Source organism: Rhinoderma darwinii, chromosome 2 (genome assembly GCF_050947455.1).
Source record: "Rhinoderma darwinii isolate aRhiDar2 chromosome 2, aRhiDar2.hap1, whole genome shotgun sequence".
In the NCBI taxonomy this organism is placed as follows: Eukaryota; Metazoa; Chordata; class Amphibia; order Anura; family Rhinodermatidae; genus Rhinoderma; species Rhinoderma darwinii.
The window spans coordinates 174096520-174111900 of NC_134688.1; the positions used below are offsets into that span (position 1 = coordinate 174096520).

At 42.1% G+C, this 15381-nt stretch overlaps 1 protein-coding gene across 1 annotated transcript in view; it reads right to left on the reverse strand.

Annotated features, from left to right (window-relative positions):
* Positions 1 to 15381, reverse strand: part of COL4A1 (collagen type IV alpha 1 chain) — a 167266-nt gene that overhangs the window by 41918 nt on the left and 109967 nt on the right. The window contains exons 24-31 of the mRNA XM_075852497.1: positions 14781 to 14851; positions 14317 to 14508; positions 10587 to 10755; positions 10385 to 10477; positions 10089 to 10193; positions 8198 to 8295; positions 2852 to 3002; positions 2530 to 2643 (exon numbers count right to left, since the gene is read on the reverse strand). Coding sequence (XP_075708612.1) covers positions 2530 to 2643; positions 2852 to 3002; positions 8198 to 8295; positions 10089 to 10193; positions 10385 to 10477; positions 10587 to 10755; positions 14317 to 14508; positions 14781 to 14851 — 993 coding nt within the window. The remainder of the gene's footprint in view (positions 1 to 2529; positions 2644 to 2851; positions 3003 to 8197; positions 8296 to 10088; positions 10194 to 10384; positions 10478 to 10586; positions 10756 to 14316; positions 14509 to 14780; positions 14852 to 15381) is intronic.

Here is a 15381-nt window from a genome sequence, read left to right on the forward strand (position 1 = left end):
ATGAACCTTTGTTTCTAAAATTCTATGCATTTCTACATCATCTCACTTAGGCCCCATGCACACGACCATAAAATCGCCGTAATTACGGGCCCATTCGTTTCTATGGCCGACGGACACCTTCCCGTATATTTATGGGAAGGTGTCCATGCCGAAGAAACTCGTCGAAAAAAATAGGACGTCCTATTTATTTATTTTACGGACCGTGCGCCCATATTTTATAATGGGAGCACGGCCCGTAAAAAAGGACGGCTGTCCGCGGCCGCCCGTGCCTGTAACTACGGGTCGTAATTACAGGCACGGTCGTGTGCATGGGGCCTAAATGAGTTATAATCTGCAGACTGTTTATTTTGTTAGCTTACATGCATTATGAACACCAAAGATAGTATACCTTATCTAGAAATTAGGTATGTTTCAGCAACAGTGTATTGTATAAAGTACGGCTATAAGGCCAGGTTCACATGTGTTTTAAATAATGCAATTTTCTGCAATGGATTTAATTACGGAAAATCTGCAGTGTATTACAGTACCACCAAAGTGGATGAGATTTGAACGAATCTCATCCACGCGCTGCGTAAAAATTCCACCCGAAAAACCGCTCATAAATTGACAGGTGGAACAGTTTTTTAATTCAATGGGGAGTTAAAACTCGCAACAAATAGCAGAAGTTGCGATTTTTGCCGTGGAAAACCTGCTCCTGCGTCCAGCCCGTCCCCCAGGGATGACATTTCACCCCATGTGACTGCTGCAGCCAATCACAGGCTGCAGCAGTCACATGGGAGGAAACGTCATCCCGGCAGGCCAGGCTGCAGGATGTCAAAAGGGACGAGTCGCCATGGTTATTGCCCGGGTAGGTATGAACAATTTTATTATTTTTCTCTAGCGCTGCTTTCCGCAGCGGAAATTCCGCCTAAAAGACTGCGCCACAATGTGGTATGGTTTTTCATACGGAATGTGCTGCGGGTTCTAGGACGGATACGCTGCGTAGTTTTATGCAGCATATCCGACCTGTGTGAACCAGGCCTAAAAGGTACTAAATTGGGTGGCGAGAACCTGTGCAGGACTCTCTACTCAAAAGGGACTGTGTTGTTAGCAAGCAAGGAGGTGGGGTATTGGCCCAAGGCGGGCCCATTTTGATCTTTGCTATGGGGCTTCCTCCCTTCTATGTACATAACTAGATGAGGAGTCAGAGGGATTTTAAAAACTGCCTGATTTGGAGTAGATTAGATTCCCATAGTTTGAGGTAGTGTGGGACTTTCCATGGCTATCATTTTTACCAGAATGACTAATATGCAGTATATTGGTTAACCCTTTCCTGCTGTAGCCATTTTTCCGATTTTCACTTTAGTTTTTTCCTCCCCACCTTCCAAAAGCCATAACTTTTTTATTTTTTCATCAATATTGCCATATGAGGGCCTGTTTTTTGCGGGATGAGTTGTAGATTTTGAGGACACCATTTATTATACCTTATAATGTAGTGGGAAAGTGGGAAACTGGGAAATAATATTTGTGAGGTGGAGTAGGAAAAAAACACAACAATTCCTCAATACTTCGGCGGATTTTGTTTTTTACGGTGTTCACCATGTGGTAAAAAAGGCATGTTAACTTTATTCTGTGGGTCAAAACTATTACGGTGATACCAAATTTAAATAGTTTTTTTATGTTTTACTACTTTTACAAGGAAAAAACTGATTGTTAAAAATAATATTTGAGTTTTGTCGCCATATTCTGAGAGCCATAACTTTTTTATTTTTCCGTCGATTGAGCGGTATGAGTGCTTTTTTTTTGTGGGGTGAGCTGTAGTTTATATCGGTACCATATTGGGGTATGCTTTTTATTCCATTTTTGTGGGAGACGAAGTGGCCAAAAAACAGCCATTCTGGCGTTTTTAATTCTTTATTTTTTTACGGCGTTCACCGTGCGGACTAAATAATGATATATTGTAACAGTTTAGAGTACAAAGATGGCAGACCTGGGGGCCCTCATAAGGCCCCAAGGCTGCCAGGCCAACCAATGGCACCTAGCGATCGCGGGGGGGCATTACTGTTTCTAGTCATTTAAATGCCTCAAGGTCGCTATTGACCGCAGCATTTAACAGGTTAGACGAGCAGGATCCCGCTCGTTACCCTGAAGTGTCGGCTGTAATACACGTTCTATGGAGCGGGCTCAGCCCGTGAGCCCGCTCCATATGCCCTGTAAGCGCCGGATACTCTGCATGTTGGACACCAACGGCGCTTGATGGAACCGATTAACTTTAATGGGTTCCATCAGGTTTCCTCACGTTTCCGTCATGTGTCCGTCGTTTTTGACCTAACAGAGCCTCTGACGCATATGTGAACACAGCCTTACTGAAGGATTCTCTGTTATATATATATTAAAATTACCATATTAAAAGCTGTGCACATAAAGCTGGACAACATTTTTCAATAAAATAATCAGGTGGTTATTTGATTATTTTTAAATTTTCATTTAGAACCACCTTAAAACTAAGCTCTTTAGCTAGGAATTAACATTTATACATAGTCTTGTCACCTGGGACTCCTGGGGATCCTGGTGTTCCTTGAGGCCCTGGTTCCCCTTGTGGGCCAAATCCTGGTACACCAGGGTTACCTCTTAAGCCAGGTTCTCCAGATGGTCCAGTTTCACCTTTAGAAAAAAAAATCAACAAAATGAGCTGCTTAGTTGAAAGAAGCATACTATCTCTATGAAAATTGGTAACATAAGATTTTTTTTAAAATAAATAGCAGATTTATATACCTCTGCATAGGCCATTCTAGCCTTTATAATATTGAATCCCTTTTTATGTAGCATATTGAACCCAATGACTTACCCATATATTGTACAAAGACCTTACCTTTAGCCCCATAATGTCCTGGAACTCCTGGAAGACCTTGTTCTCCAGGGACACCTGTTGGTCCAGTGTTGCCTTTTTCTCCAAAGGTTCCAGGGGGACCTGGAGTCCCAAGCGATCCTTTAGGACCTGGGAGGCCGAGTCCTGGCTCACCCTAGTGAGTGAAAGCGGAAAATAAGAAATGTTAGTAAAACATTATTTTGCAATCCATGCATTTAACACATGTAGCCCAGGAAAACAGATCCCTCAAAGACCGGAAAGGATATTTCAAAATGTTCTTAAAGTCTACTGTACCTGTATTAAGAATTTAAATAAGGGAATTTACAAGATGTTATTAAGAGGTTTGTTAGTCAATAGGGGTAATTGTTTTACTTTTCTACATCAGTTTTCTGACGTAGAAAAGTTACAAATGCATTAAAAGTTGCAATTTGTGCAAAACAATTAGACTTTTGATGCATGTATGCCGCCCATGCTACTTTTCCAAAAATGGGTGGGGCTTAGCGAAATTGGATGTGGCCTGTTGCAGCCAGACACTGGTGTAGGTTACAACGGAAATCTACAACAGCTCGTAGCTTGAGTAAATTTCCCTTTCAGGTGCACAAACAGCCTGTGATGCACGTAATTTATTAAGAGATGTGCGCCTCATATTAAATTAGGCGCACCTTACTCTAGCTATGCTTACAATAAGACTGGCGTATGACACTACAGTCTTAATAAATCTCCCCAGCAAGTGAGCATCAGTTTGGGTTCCCAACACAAATACTAATTATTAGTATTTGGACAAATGATTAATAGCAGTTTCATGACCGGTGTAGCCAATTCCCTTGTTATTTCCTGACAAATTAAAGAGATAAAAGGTCTGGAGTGGATTCCAAGCGTTAAGTTGGAATTTGGTAGCTTTTCATGGGACCTTTCAAAATGCGGTTCAAAGAGGTGTCAAATGCATGTCAAGAAAGCCATCATTAGGCTGAAAAAAGTAAACCAGCATATCAGAGAGATGGCAGAAATTTTAGGAGCGGCCAAATCAACAATTTGGCACATTCTTAAAAAAAAGGATTGCACTGGTGAGCTCAGCAACAGCACGGAAGAAAACTAAAGTGGATGACCACAAAATAATTTTCTTTGTAAAGAAAAACTATTCCACAACATCTAGCCAAGCCAAGAAAACTCTTGAGAAGGTAGATGTATCATTTTCAAAGTCTATGAAGAGACGCCTTTATGAATGTAAAAACAGAGGATTTATTTCAAGATTCATACCACTGGTGAAACTCCAGAACAGAAAGGCCAGATTAGACTTTGATAAAAGACATCTAAAAAAGCTACCCAGTTCATTGGACATATAAAATCAAGATTAACTAATACAAGACTGGGAAAAAAACAGTATGGAGAAGGGAAGTAGGGCATACTGCATCATCTGTCAAAAATGATGGAGGTAGTGTTATGGCATGGGGATGTATAACTGCCAATGGAACTGGGTCACTAATGTTTATTCATAATGTGACTGCTGATAGAAGTAGCAGGATGAATTCTAAATTGTTTAAAGCGAGACTTTCTGCAATGGCCTCAACCAGACTGAAAATGCTTTTTAGTTACTGACGACAGAAAGACCCAAAAACAGGCATCAACTGACGGCAGCTGCAGTAAAGGTGTGGCTAAGCTTCTCAAGGTAGAAAACGTAACATTTGCTCATGTTCATGGGTTTCAGAACACAGGCAGTCATTGCTGCAAAGGATTTGCATTCGAAAATTGAAAATAATCTTTATAATTATATTAGTATGTGTAATAACTTTTGAGCCTATGAAAATGAAGAGACTATGTAAAAAGATGGCTGTAAATTCCTAAACGGTTAATGCAATATTTTTAATAAATCCTTTGGATTGAATTGAAACTTTACATTTCAATCACATCTTGTTTGCTTTGTTTCAAATCCATTGTGGTGGTTTTCAGAGGCTAAAGGTTGTTTCATGCTGCCAGATTTCCTGGGTTGTAATGAGTGCCGATCGACCATACAGCAGGTTGATTGGCGCTCGTTTAGCTCCATTTACATGGAGCAATGGTCGGAATGTACGGGGACGAACAAACGTTAATACGATCATTCGTCCTCATACATTTTTCATCTTGTCGGCAGTACATCCCCTTTTTACACAGGGAAATGTGCTGCGAACAGGCCACCTTTTTTTTTCCACATAAAAGATGCGATCAGCCAATGAACAAGTGTTTGCTCGTTCATAAGATGATCACTGCCCTGCGTTCGTACAAGTGCTCGTTCGTACGATCATTGAACAGTGTAAAAGGACCTTAAGTTGTGAAAACTGTGTCACAGTCCAAATACATCTGGACCCGACTGTAAATATGTATGTATGTGTGTGTGTGTTTATATATATATATATATATATATATATATACATATATATATATATATATATATATATATATATATATATATATATATATATATATATATATATATATATATATATAAATATATATATCTACTGTATTATATATATCTCCAACAAAGGAGAAAAATACATAACCCTCCCATCCACATTTTATGCACAGATCTTTGCTGCTAAGCAAAACTTCTAAACATTACGGTAACATGAGGTATTTAGTAAACGTTTTGATCAAATTGCATAAGCCCACTTGCCACTTCACTGTGACCTCTTTTTAATGGGTCCCTACTCCATTAGGTGCAGAACTGCATGGCAGCCACTACAACACCGCACCTTTATAGTGAATCCTTTTTAGGGCAACAACCCAAAATTGCACAAAAAAATGGTCTTTTACGGGGGGTGGTCCTCTCAAAGAAAAAAGTATACAGAATGCTGGTTAAAGTGTTTAATGCAATCAGCAAAGATACACAATATACTAGTAAACACAAAAAATTATGAAACACCCGAAAATCATGTCATCAATGACACAGTTTGCATAAAGCAGACAGTACTGTATTCCCTGAATCTGGGTACTATTGTCCTGCTCTATACCTTGTCTTGTAACTTATATGCAGTTGCGTAACTACCGCCGTAGCAGCCGTAGCGGCTGCTACGGGGCCCGCGGCATGAGGGGGCCCGTGTCGCCCGCCGGCATGGGCCCCCACCATGGCCGGAGGCTCCGCTAGCAGCCGATATGGCTGCTACAGCGCGACGCCACTGAACACGACTACGGCAGAGCAGGGAGGTATCTCCCCGCTCTGCCATTAAACAAAAGACATGTATCCCCTATCCACAGAATAGGGGATACATGTGTGATCGCTGGCATTGATAGGGAGAACAGGGGACTGAAAGTCCCCTGAAGTTCTCCATCACAAACCCCGGACTTCCGGGGTCTGTGTCGGCAGCTCCGTAGCAATGAATGGAGCGCCGGTCACGCTTGTGCGCATGCGTGAACAGCGCTCCTTTCATTTTTATTGAGCTGCGCAGACGCCGGAAGTCAGAGGTTAGTCATGGAGAACTTCGGGGGACTTTCGGTCCCCCGTTCTCCCTATCGCTGCCAGCGATCACACATGTATCCCCTATCCTGTGGATAGGGGATACATGCCTTTTGTAGGACACACTGTAGGTCGCATTTTTTGGGGAGGGGGGACGCTGTATGGCATTCCCTACAGGGGGGCTGTATGGTGTTCCCTACAGGGGGGGCTGTATGGCGTTCCCTACAGAGGGGGGGCTGTATGGCGTACCCTACAAGGGGGGGCTGTATGGCGTTCCCTACAGGGGGAGCTGTATGGCGTTCCCTACAAGGGGGGGCTGTATGGCGTTCCCTACATGGGGGGCAGTATGGCCTTCCCTACAGGGGGGAGCTGTATGGTGTTCCCTACAGGGGGGCTGTATGGCGTTCCCTACAGGGGGAGCTGTATGGCGTTCCCTACAAGGGGGGGCTGTATGGCGTTCCCTACATGGGGGGCTGTATGGCGTTCTCTACAGGGGGGGCTGTATGGCGTTCTCTACAGGGGGGGGCTGTATGGCGTTCTCTACAGGGGGGGCTGTATGGCGTTCTCTACAGGGGGGCTGTATGGCGTTCTCTACAGGGGGGCTGTATGGCGCATACAGCCCCCTCTGTAGATAACGCTATAGAGCCCCCCATGTAGAGAATGCCATACAGCCCCCCCTGTAGATAACGCCATACAGACCCCCCCTGTAGATAACGCCATACAGACCACCCTGTAGATAACGCCATACAGACCCCACCTGTAGATAACGCCATACAGACCCCCCTGTAGATAACGCCATACAGACCCCCCCTGTAGATAACGCCATACAGCCCCCACTGTAGATAACGCCATACAGCCCCCACTGTAGAGAACGCCATACAGCCCCCCTTGTAGATAACGCCATACAGCCCCCTCTGTAGATAACGCCATACAGCCCCCTCTGTAGATAACGCCATACAGTCCCCTCTGTAAATAACGCCATACAGCCCCCTCTATAGAGAACGCCATACAGCCCCCCCTGTAGATAACGCCATACAGCCCCCACTGTAGATAACGCCATACAGAGTCCCCCATGTAGATAATGCCATACAGCCCCCACTGTAGAGAACGCCATACAGCCCCCCCTGTAGATAACGCCATACAGCCCCCCCTGTAGATAACGCCATACAGACCCCTCTATCTACAAAGGGGGCTGTATGGCGTTATCTACAGGGGATGTATGGCGTTATCTACAGGGGGATGTATGGCGCTATCTACAGAGGGGGCTGTATGGCGTTATCTACAGGGGGATGTATGGCGTTATCTACAGGGGGGGCTGTATGGCGTTATCTACAGGGGATGTATGGCGTTATCTACAGGGGGGGCTGTATGGCGTTATCTACAGGGGGATGTATGGCGTTATCTACAGGGGGGGCTGTATGGCGTTATCTACAGTGGGATGTATGCCGCTATCTACAGAGGGGGCTGTATGGCGTTATCTACAAGGGGGGGCTGTAAAAAAGGCACTATCTACAAGGGGGGGTTGTGTGACACCCAGGGGAGGGGGGGCCCCAGTCAAAAGTTTGCTATGGGGCCCAGTCTTTCCTAGTTACGCCCCTGCTTATATGTGACTTGTAAAAACAATATTTAAACAGTACAATGCAGTGTCCTTCAACCTGGGGCTTTGCAGTTTATCCTGCCAGAGACTTGAAGCGCATGATGGAAGTTCTAGTTTCATAACAGCTGGTGAGCCACAGATTGAAGAAAACAGCATAGTACTGCACAGTAGACTTCTGAGTCCCCAGCATTGCTGCCCTCTCCTCCTTTTTTGTTTGTTTGCGTTTTTTGTTTTATTTTCCTTTGCCTTATTATATATATATATTTTTTTTTTTTTTTTTTTTTTGGCAACCATTTCAGCATATCTGAATAATTTTACCTACTTTTGTTCCTGGTGCACCTGATTCACCACGCAAACCATCACGACCTGGCTGACCAGGGATACCATCAACTCCCCGTGCACCATCCATACCTTGATAACCTGAAAAATTAACATTTTAGAAATGATATATATATATATATATATATATATATATATATATAGATATATATATATATATATATTGGACAGATGTACTAACTAATGTGTCTGCAGATCGGATGTGCTGTAAATTGCACCTAAATCTGGTGCATCTTGCACAGTTTAGCGTATTTCTTGTTAAAACCGGATGTTTGCGTTTCATTGGACAACTTTCAAAAGTTTTACGAAAATGGGAGCGGCTTAACTGAAAAGGGACGTGGTTGAGGATGTGCCATCATGCACAAAAAAACGTGTACAAAATTCTGTCGCAATCTAAGCCAAATCAAAGGTGGTATGTAATGAAATGTATCTAGCAGTTCAAGTAAGATGCACCAAATTTATCATATAGCATTCTCCACTGTGATGAATTTGGTGCATCTGTGACTGCCTGGTTTAAATTTGCACTATATAAATCTTAGTCTGCATTGGTACATCTGCCCCATTGTGTTATATATCCATGTAGACATAAGAATTAATAATAACAACATAATAGTTTAATACTTAAAAGAAAAACAACAACTACATCTTCCCGCTACTAAAAAAAAAAAGAAGTTCAAAAGCATAAATTTGTATACAAATGTGGTGTAAGATTTAAAAATTTGTAGCTGTTTATTGAAACCAGTTGGACATATTGAAGATGTTGTTCCCTGTGAAGCTACTGCATTTACAGTAATTCCCTAAAATACATATTTTAATGGAATTAATCCCTTTATGAGTGTAATAAACTGATAATAAAGCAAAAACGCTGCTGCACAATCTACCAGAGTCTCCTGTGCCATAATAAAAACACAGGGTGCCACAAATGGCAGTGATCGTCCCACCGGGCAACTGTTAGCGCTATTTTCTTAACTATTTAATTCTCAGATCACTGTGCGTAATAAAGAAAGCAATTATGATAAAAGAAGTAGTTGCTATACACTGTTTGCAGGGACATAGCTATAAGGAATGCAGAGGTAGTAGTGGGACCAGGCCCTGGTTCCTGAGGGGGCCTAAAAACCCTTTTGCCAAATAAGAAACACTAATATTATTATTGGCACCTTGTGGGCGGGGGCCCTACAGATTCTACACTGTGGCCCAGGTCAGGCTTCTAAATATTAGCAATTCCCTAATATACAAAATTAGGTTAACCATTGGTTAATTAAGTCTTGGTTTATCAGATGCAAATAGGTTTAAAAACAAAGTAAGACTTTTCTTTTAATAAGAAAACCATCTCTTAGGTACAGGTGAAGGATTCAATGTGTATATTATGAATAGGATGCACTTTGCAAATTGGGTTTTATTTCTGTGCAGCAACCACTTTTAAGGAATGTAATAATAAAGTTTACGTGCAGAAAAAAAATACATAAAAAGTGATGCCTCAATGCTTTAGATAACATACAGCAGTTTATCATAGATACACTGTAAATAATGCTGAAAATACATGATTTTGAGCTACAATTAATACTGGAGTACTCATAGGCATGTCATGATGTACAAACAAGTTCTTAAATTGTGTAATCCAAAGGGGACTATAACTTTAGCAATAATGAAGACTGTTATACAGATGTAGCAGGAGGTTAACCTGTGATGTGCTAGTTTTGTATTTTCACTTGTGTTTTCTCTGTGTGAACATAAATGGTTAGGTTAATTACATTTGGAGTTTTTCAAAGACTAAGAAATGGCTGCTTACTGTTAAAATATGCCAAGCAAAGAAGTAGGCATATTTGGGCACAAGAATATAGTTATATGGTTGGACAATTTATGAGTAAACAAACCTTTTTCACCAGGAGGCCCGGGAAGTTCTTTGCCTTCAAGACCAGGCTGGCCCTTTTCTCCGGGAAATCCAGGTCTTCCTGGAAATCCAGGAGAACCCTTCTCACCTGCAAAAAAAACACACATTTTAAAGGTTTACTTTGTTTGTATATTTCTTAATATTTAGAGAAAGCAAATAAACCCAAATGCAATTAATTACTTAACCACTAGCGCTGAGGAAAAAGAATTTGTACTTTTTTTGAATGAATATAGGCTTGACACTCACATGTTTAAGTAGGAATAATATAGCCTACTATACCTTGCTCTCCCGGGAATCCAGGAGAACCTGCACTTCCCATTAGTCCTGGTGGTCCAGTTGCGACAGTTAATTTTCCAGGTTCACCCTTACTTCCTAAACAGAAAACAAAACATTGTATGTAATCAATAATATCATTGAGTTGAGTGTATTTCAGTGGTCATTATTGTGGAATATTTCAAAGGTAATTAATGATTGAACTTACCTGGGTTGCCAGATAATCCTGCAAATCCTGGTACTCCAGGTTCTCCTCTTTCCCCAGATTGTCCTGATGGACCAAATCCTGGAGGTCCTTGTAAACCTTGCTGTCCACGTTGCCCAGGGAATCCACTGTCTCCAGGTGGTCCACGCTCACCTTTGACCCCAATAGTTCCCTAAATTGTGTTAGAAGCAGCATAGACTCATAAATAGACAGGCAAATGTATATTATGGGCTCTTTCTACATGTGTGTAATAAATTATATTTAACATGTTAAAGGGAACCCGTCACATTGAAAATGTAGTCCGATCTGGAGGCAGCATGTTCTAGAGAAGGAGGAGCTAAGAAGATAGATATATATACAGTGAAGGAAATAAGTATTTGATCCCTTGCTGATTTTGTAAGTTTGCCCACTGTCAAAGACATGAACAGTCTAGAATTTTTAGGCTAGGTTAATTTTACCAGTGAGAGATAGATTATATTTAAAAAAAAAGAAAAACAGAAAATCACATAGTCAAAATTATATATGTTTATTTGCATTGTGCACATAGAAATAAGTATTTGATCCCCTACCAACTATTAATAGTTCAGCCTCCTCCAGACCAGTTACACGCTCCAAATCAACTTGGTGCCTGCATTAAAGACAGCTGTCTTAAATGGTCACCTGTGGTCCCTCAAGCAGACCGCGAAACACGCGTTGGGGTTCAACAGCACACTTGATTGACTCTCCCGGTCCATTTACTATGGATAAGACGACTTTTTTGAATAGAGGAGTGGTGAATGACTCTTCAGTCTGTGGACCTGCTTTTTCAGGTCATATCATCTCCACTTTCTATCCTGCCCTTTGTATGTGAAGCTTACACTTGTATTAGGATATAACTATTCATTTGTATCATTAGACACTGTGGTTCATACTTGGACCCAGTTTCTCTGTTTACTTTGCCCTGGGTTACTTCTGGGAGTTTCTCCTGTTGTGCTGTTTGGGAACTACAGAGTTCTTTTGTCCTTTTGTATCTTTTAATATTTTATGTGTATTTATTTGTTAATAAAGATATTTGAATTTTATTACTATTGGCTTTAGCTCCTTTATCTCCTTTTGTTTATGAATGTATCTATAGGAGTTGCCCATTCTTGGTACTTTGGGAGGATGCATTAACCATATAGCATCCAGCCCCTGACTTTAGTTGCTATATGAGCCCCCTTCTTGTGTGTTTAATATTGTATAAAGAGGGTGTAATGCAGTCCTTCCAACAGTTACAAGAGGAGTTTACCTTGCCTAATACTTTCTTTTATCAATATCTGCAGTTCAGTCATGCATTGACTGTGCAATATGGAGAGGCCCAGCCAGAGGTACAGACATCGGTGGTTATAAATGTGCTGGAAAATCCAGGAAGTATGAAGGGCATAAATTCATTCTTGGATGGCCAACTATTGGGTTATGTGTTGAAATCTCCCTTAGACCAGGTGAGAGAAAAATGGTCTCGAGATGTGGGGTATATATCAGGGGATGCTTGGAAAAGCATTCTGGTAGATGTCCCACTGATCTCACTTAACGTGGCACATCGTAGATCTCAGTTATTCTTACTTCACAAAGATTATCGTACCCTGGTGCTTTTGAAAAAAATGGGTCTTCGAACTGATGCGGGGTGTCCGAGATGTTTGGAGGAACAGGCGAATCTTATCTATATGATGTGAGCGTGTCCTAATTTGCAGAGGTATTGGGCAGAGGTTTTTGCATTGGTGGATAGGGTATTTGGTTTAGCAGTACCACGGGATCCATTAGTGGGTGTTCTGGGCTTCTGGACAGTGACGTCAGGGGCTTCTCCTGGAGTGGAATCCCCGACCAGAGAATTGCCGATGCTCTGGCCTGGAATTCCGTTCCTAGAGCGAGCCCCTCAAGTCCCTGGCCAGAGAATTGCCAATGTGAGAACAGGAAAGATGGGGGGGCATGTGATGTAGGAAGGGGGAGAGTGGATGATTAGTTTAGGTTAGGGTTACGGGGTGCATGCTATACATATATTGGAGGCAAAACCTAAAAATACAAATAACCAATTCTAGATCAGAGAACATTTTATATAGTCCAGTCTCATAGTGTATCATGGAATCTAAAAAACTTGGGGCAACTATGCAATGAAGAGTGGTTAGGGGGTAAATAAGCAATAAGGAATTCTGCAAGCAGACAATCCACATCCAGAGGGAGAGGTACAATGTAGAAGTGAGGGTCTGAAGGTCATCCCATATACAGCATAGCAGTGGGATGGGGAAGGGGTAAAGAATTTACAGACTCAGATGGAAGACAGGATCGTCAGGCTTAAACGAGCATTGGGAGACACATGTCTCAATGGTGGTACCCAACTTATGCCTCCATCGGCAGGGTAGATGGGAGATCAGTATGTGGCACAGAGGGATCTCGCTGTATGGGCCGGCGGTTTCGTCTCCCAGTGCTTTGCAAATGTGAAGAAAGGCGGTCAGCACACAGTCAGTAAGGGATCGAGATTGGTTTGATGCCGGGGAAACTGAAGAGGTCGGTCAGTGCGCAGAGTTGGACGAAATAATACTCCTTATTCGCAATTAAATAGAAGGGATGTCCCCATCTGTAAGTATAATCTGAGTCCCATATTTTGGAGAGGACCGGTCGTAGTATTCGCCTCATGAAGAGGGTCCGACTAGAAATGTTGGAGTATAGCTTAACTTCCGATCCATTAAGGGTCACAGGATTGTGCATCCATGCACCCCACAAAATAGGCTCTTTGTTAACAGTGCAATCTACACAGGACATGTCGTGGGTTGGTAGGGTTCAATTAGCCGAGTCTCACTACTCAGTGTACTCTGTCAATGAAATATGTGGCATCTGGTGCTCTTCGAGTCATCTCATTAAAGATGGCGACAACCCTTTTTGGCAGGTTGTCTTGTGCACTCTTCTTCAGCAGGCCTTTCAGACGAATAATGTTGAGCCTACCCTGTTTTCTTTGTCATCCTGAAGCAGGTGCACGTGGGAAAATGCAGTCTCTCTTTCTAATGCGGTCACCCATTCTAGCAAGGAAGTAGTGGTGTCTCAGTGGCTACTGTTGGAGTAGCCAGATGAACAATGTTGCCCTGCAGGGTATCAAGATCCAGTTGCTGGGATTGCTCAAAATAGAGCACCAAGGAATTCTTTTAGTTGGAAGGTCTGTATCAACTCCCTCAGGAGTAGCAGTACAGAGTGAACAGTCGGATCCGGTAAACATGGTGGAGGAGATGACGCACATCTTTTGCTTGGTGAGTGCATTCTAAAAATCTCTGGGATAGAGACCAGAGTTAGGGATCTGGGCCGGGGGGAACAGCATCGGAGAGGTCTATCCTCCTAGAGCGTACCGAAAGAGGTGGTGCCATTTCCTCCATGTCTGAAGAGGCCACAGGCGCGCTCGATGGGTACAAGTATCGGTCTATTTCATAGCTGGATTCCACTGGCCGAGCAGAAAAGCAGGGAGTTTGGGTATGAGATGCCAACTTCTTTCTGGGTATTCCAATGAGCCGTGAAGGATTCGTCAAGAAAATAGCTCTTGAGGGCGAAGCTCCCAAAGCACATGTGCGTACGCACCCATACCTATGCCACGCCCCTCTAGCTCACTCTCTTCTAACCTTTTCAGCATGCAGACAAATATAGACCTCTGATATTTGTCTTTGAGGATATTTTAAACAGTGGTTGCATACAAATAATATAAAACAGAAAACGTGTATTATTAATTTGCCCATACCGAAACACCTTTGGGACCTGGTTGTCCTGATTGACCATCTCTCCCAGGTCTTCCCTCTCTTCCAGCAGTCCCTTGGAATCCAGGTAAACCAGACTCTCCTTTATCCCCTTTTAATTTTGGTTCAAAATAAACTTCACCAGGTGATCCTTTTGCTCCAGGTACCCCTATAAGGCCTGGAATACCTTGCGTTCCCTAAAAGAATAATTATAATAATTTAAAAAAACATCACCTTAAAGAACAACTCCAGTCATTACATTATTTTACGCTGGTGATTGGGTTTGATAACTGAACAATGGAGATGTATACTGTATATTTTTTTTATTTTAAGACATATTACCAATCATTTCCTCACCTAGGGATGGGCCTAATCTGGTCATACATGAGTTAATGTCATAATGGGTCTGGTTTATACAACTACTAATTATAAGATTTTCTTTTCTACAGGTAGAGAATTAATTACTTACAGGTGCTCCTGGTGGACCATCATAGCCTGGTTCACCTCTGTCTCCCTTATTTCCATGTTGGCCAGGATTACCTTTAGAAAATCATTTTTTAGAAGAAAAATAAATAAAAAATAAAAAAACATAGTCTTAATCAGGCTGTTATTTAAACATTTTGCTTCTGTTGTTTTTCTTTAAATTATTTAGTATTACATAATGTATTATTGTTTAGTGTACCTATACCTTCAGAAAACTTCTGACATGTCAAAGTCACATGTCAGAAGTTTTGATCGGTGAGGGTCCGAGCACTGAGAACCCCAGATCGCTAAAACAAAGCTGCAAAAGCGCTCAACGGAAAGCCGTGCGAGCAGTGTATAGACTCAGACTTTCTATTGAACCCGTTTCCGAGGAAAGCCGAGCAAAAAAAAGCGGCACATCGCTCACTCTACCAAGTGTAGTGTCTATCAAGTGTAGTAACTTTAAAAATCATGTTGGATTTTGGTAGAAAATTCAGCTAATTTGTTTCACAATTAATGCCAGGGGAATATTGTAGTTGCACATACTGTACAATATGTGCTGTTGCCCAGCAGGTAGAGGTGGCCCATGTTGTCTATTAGATTGCATG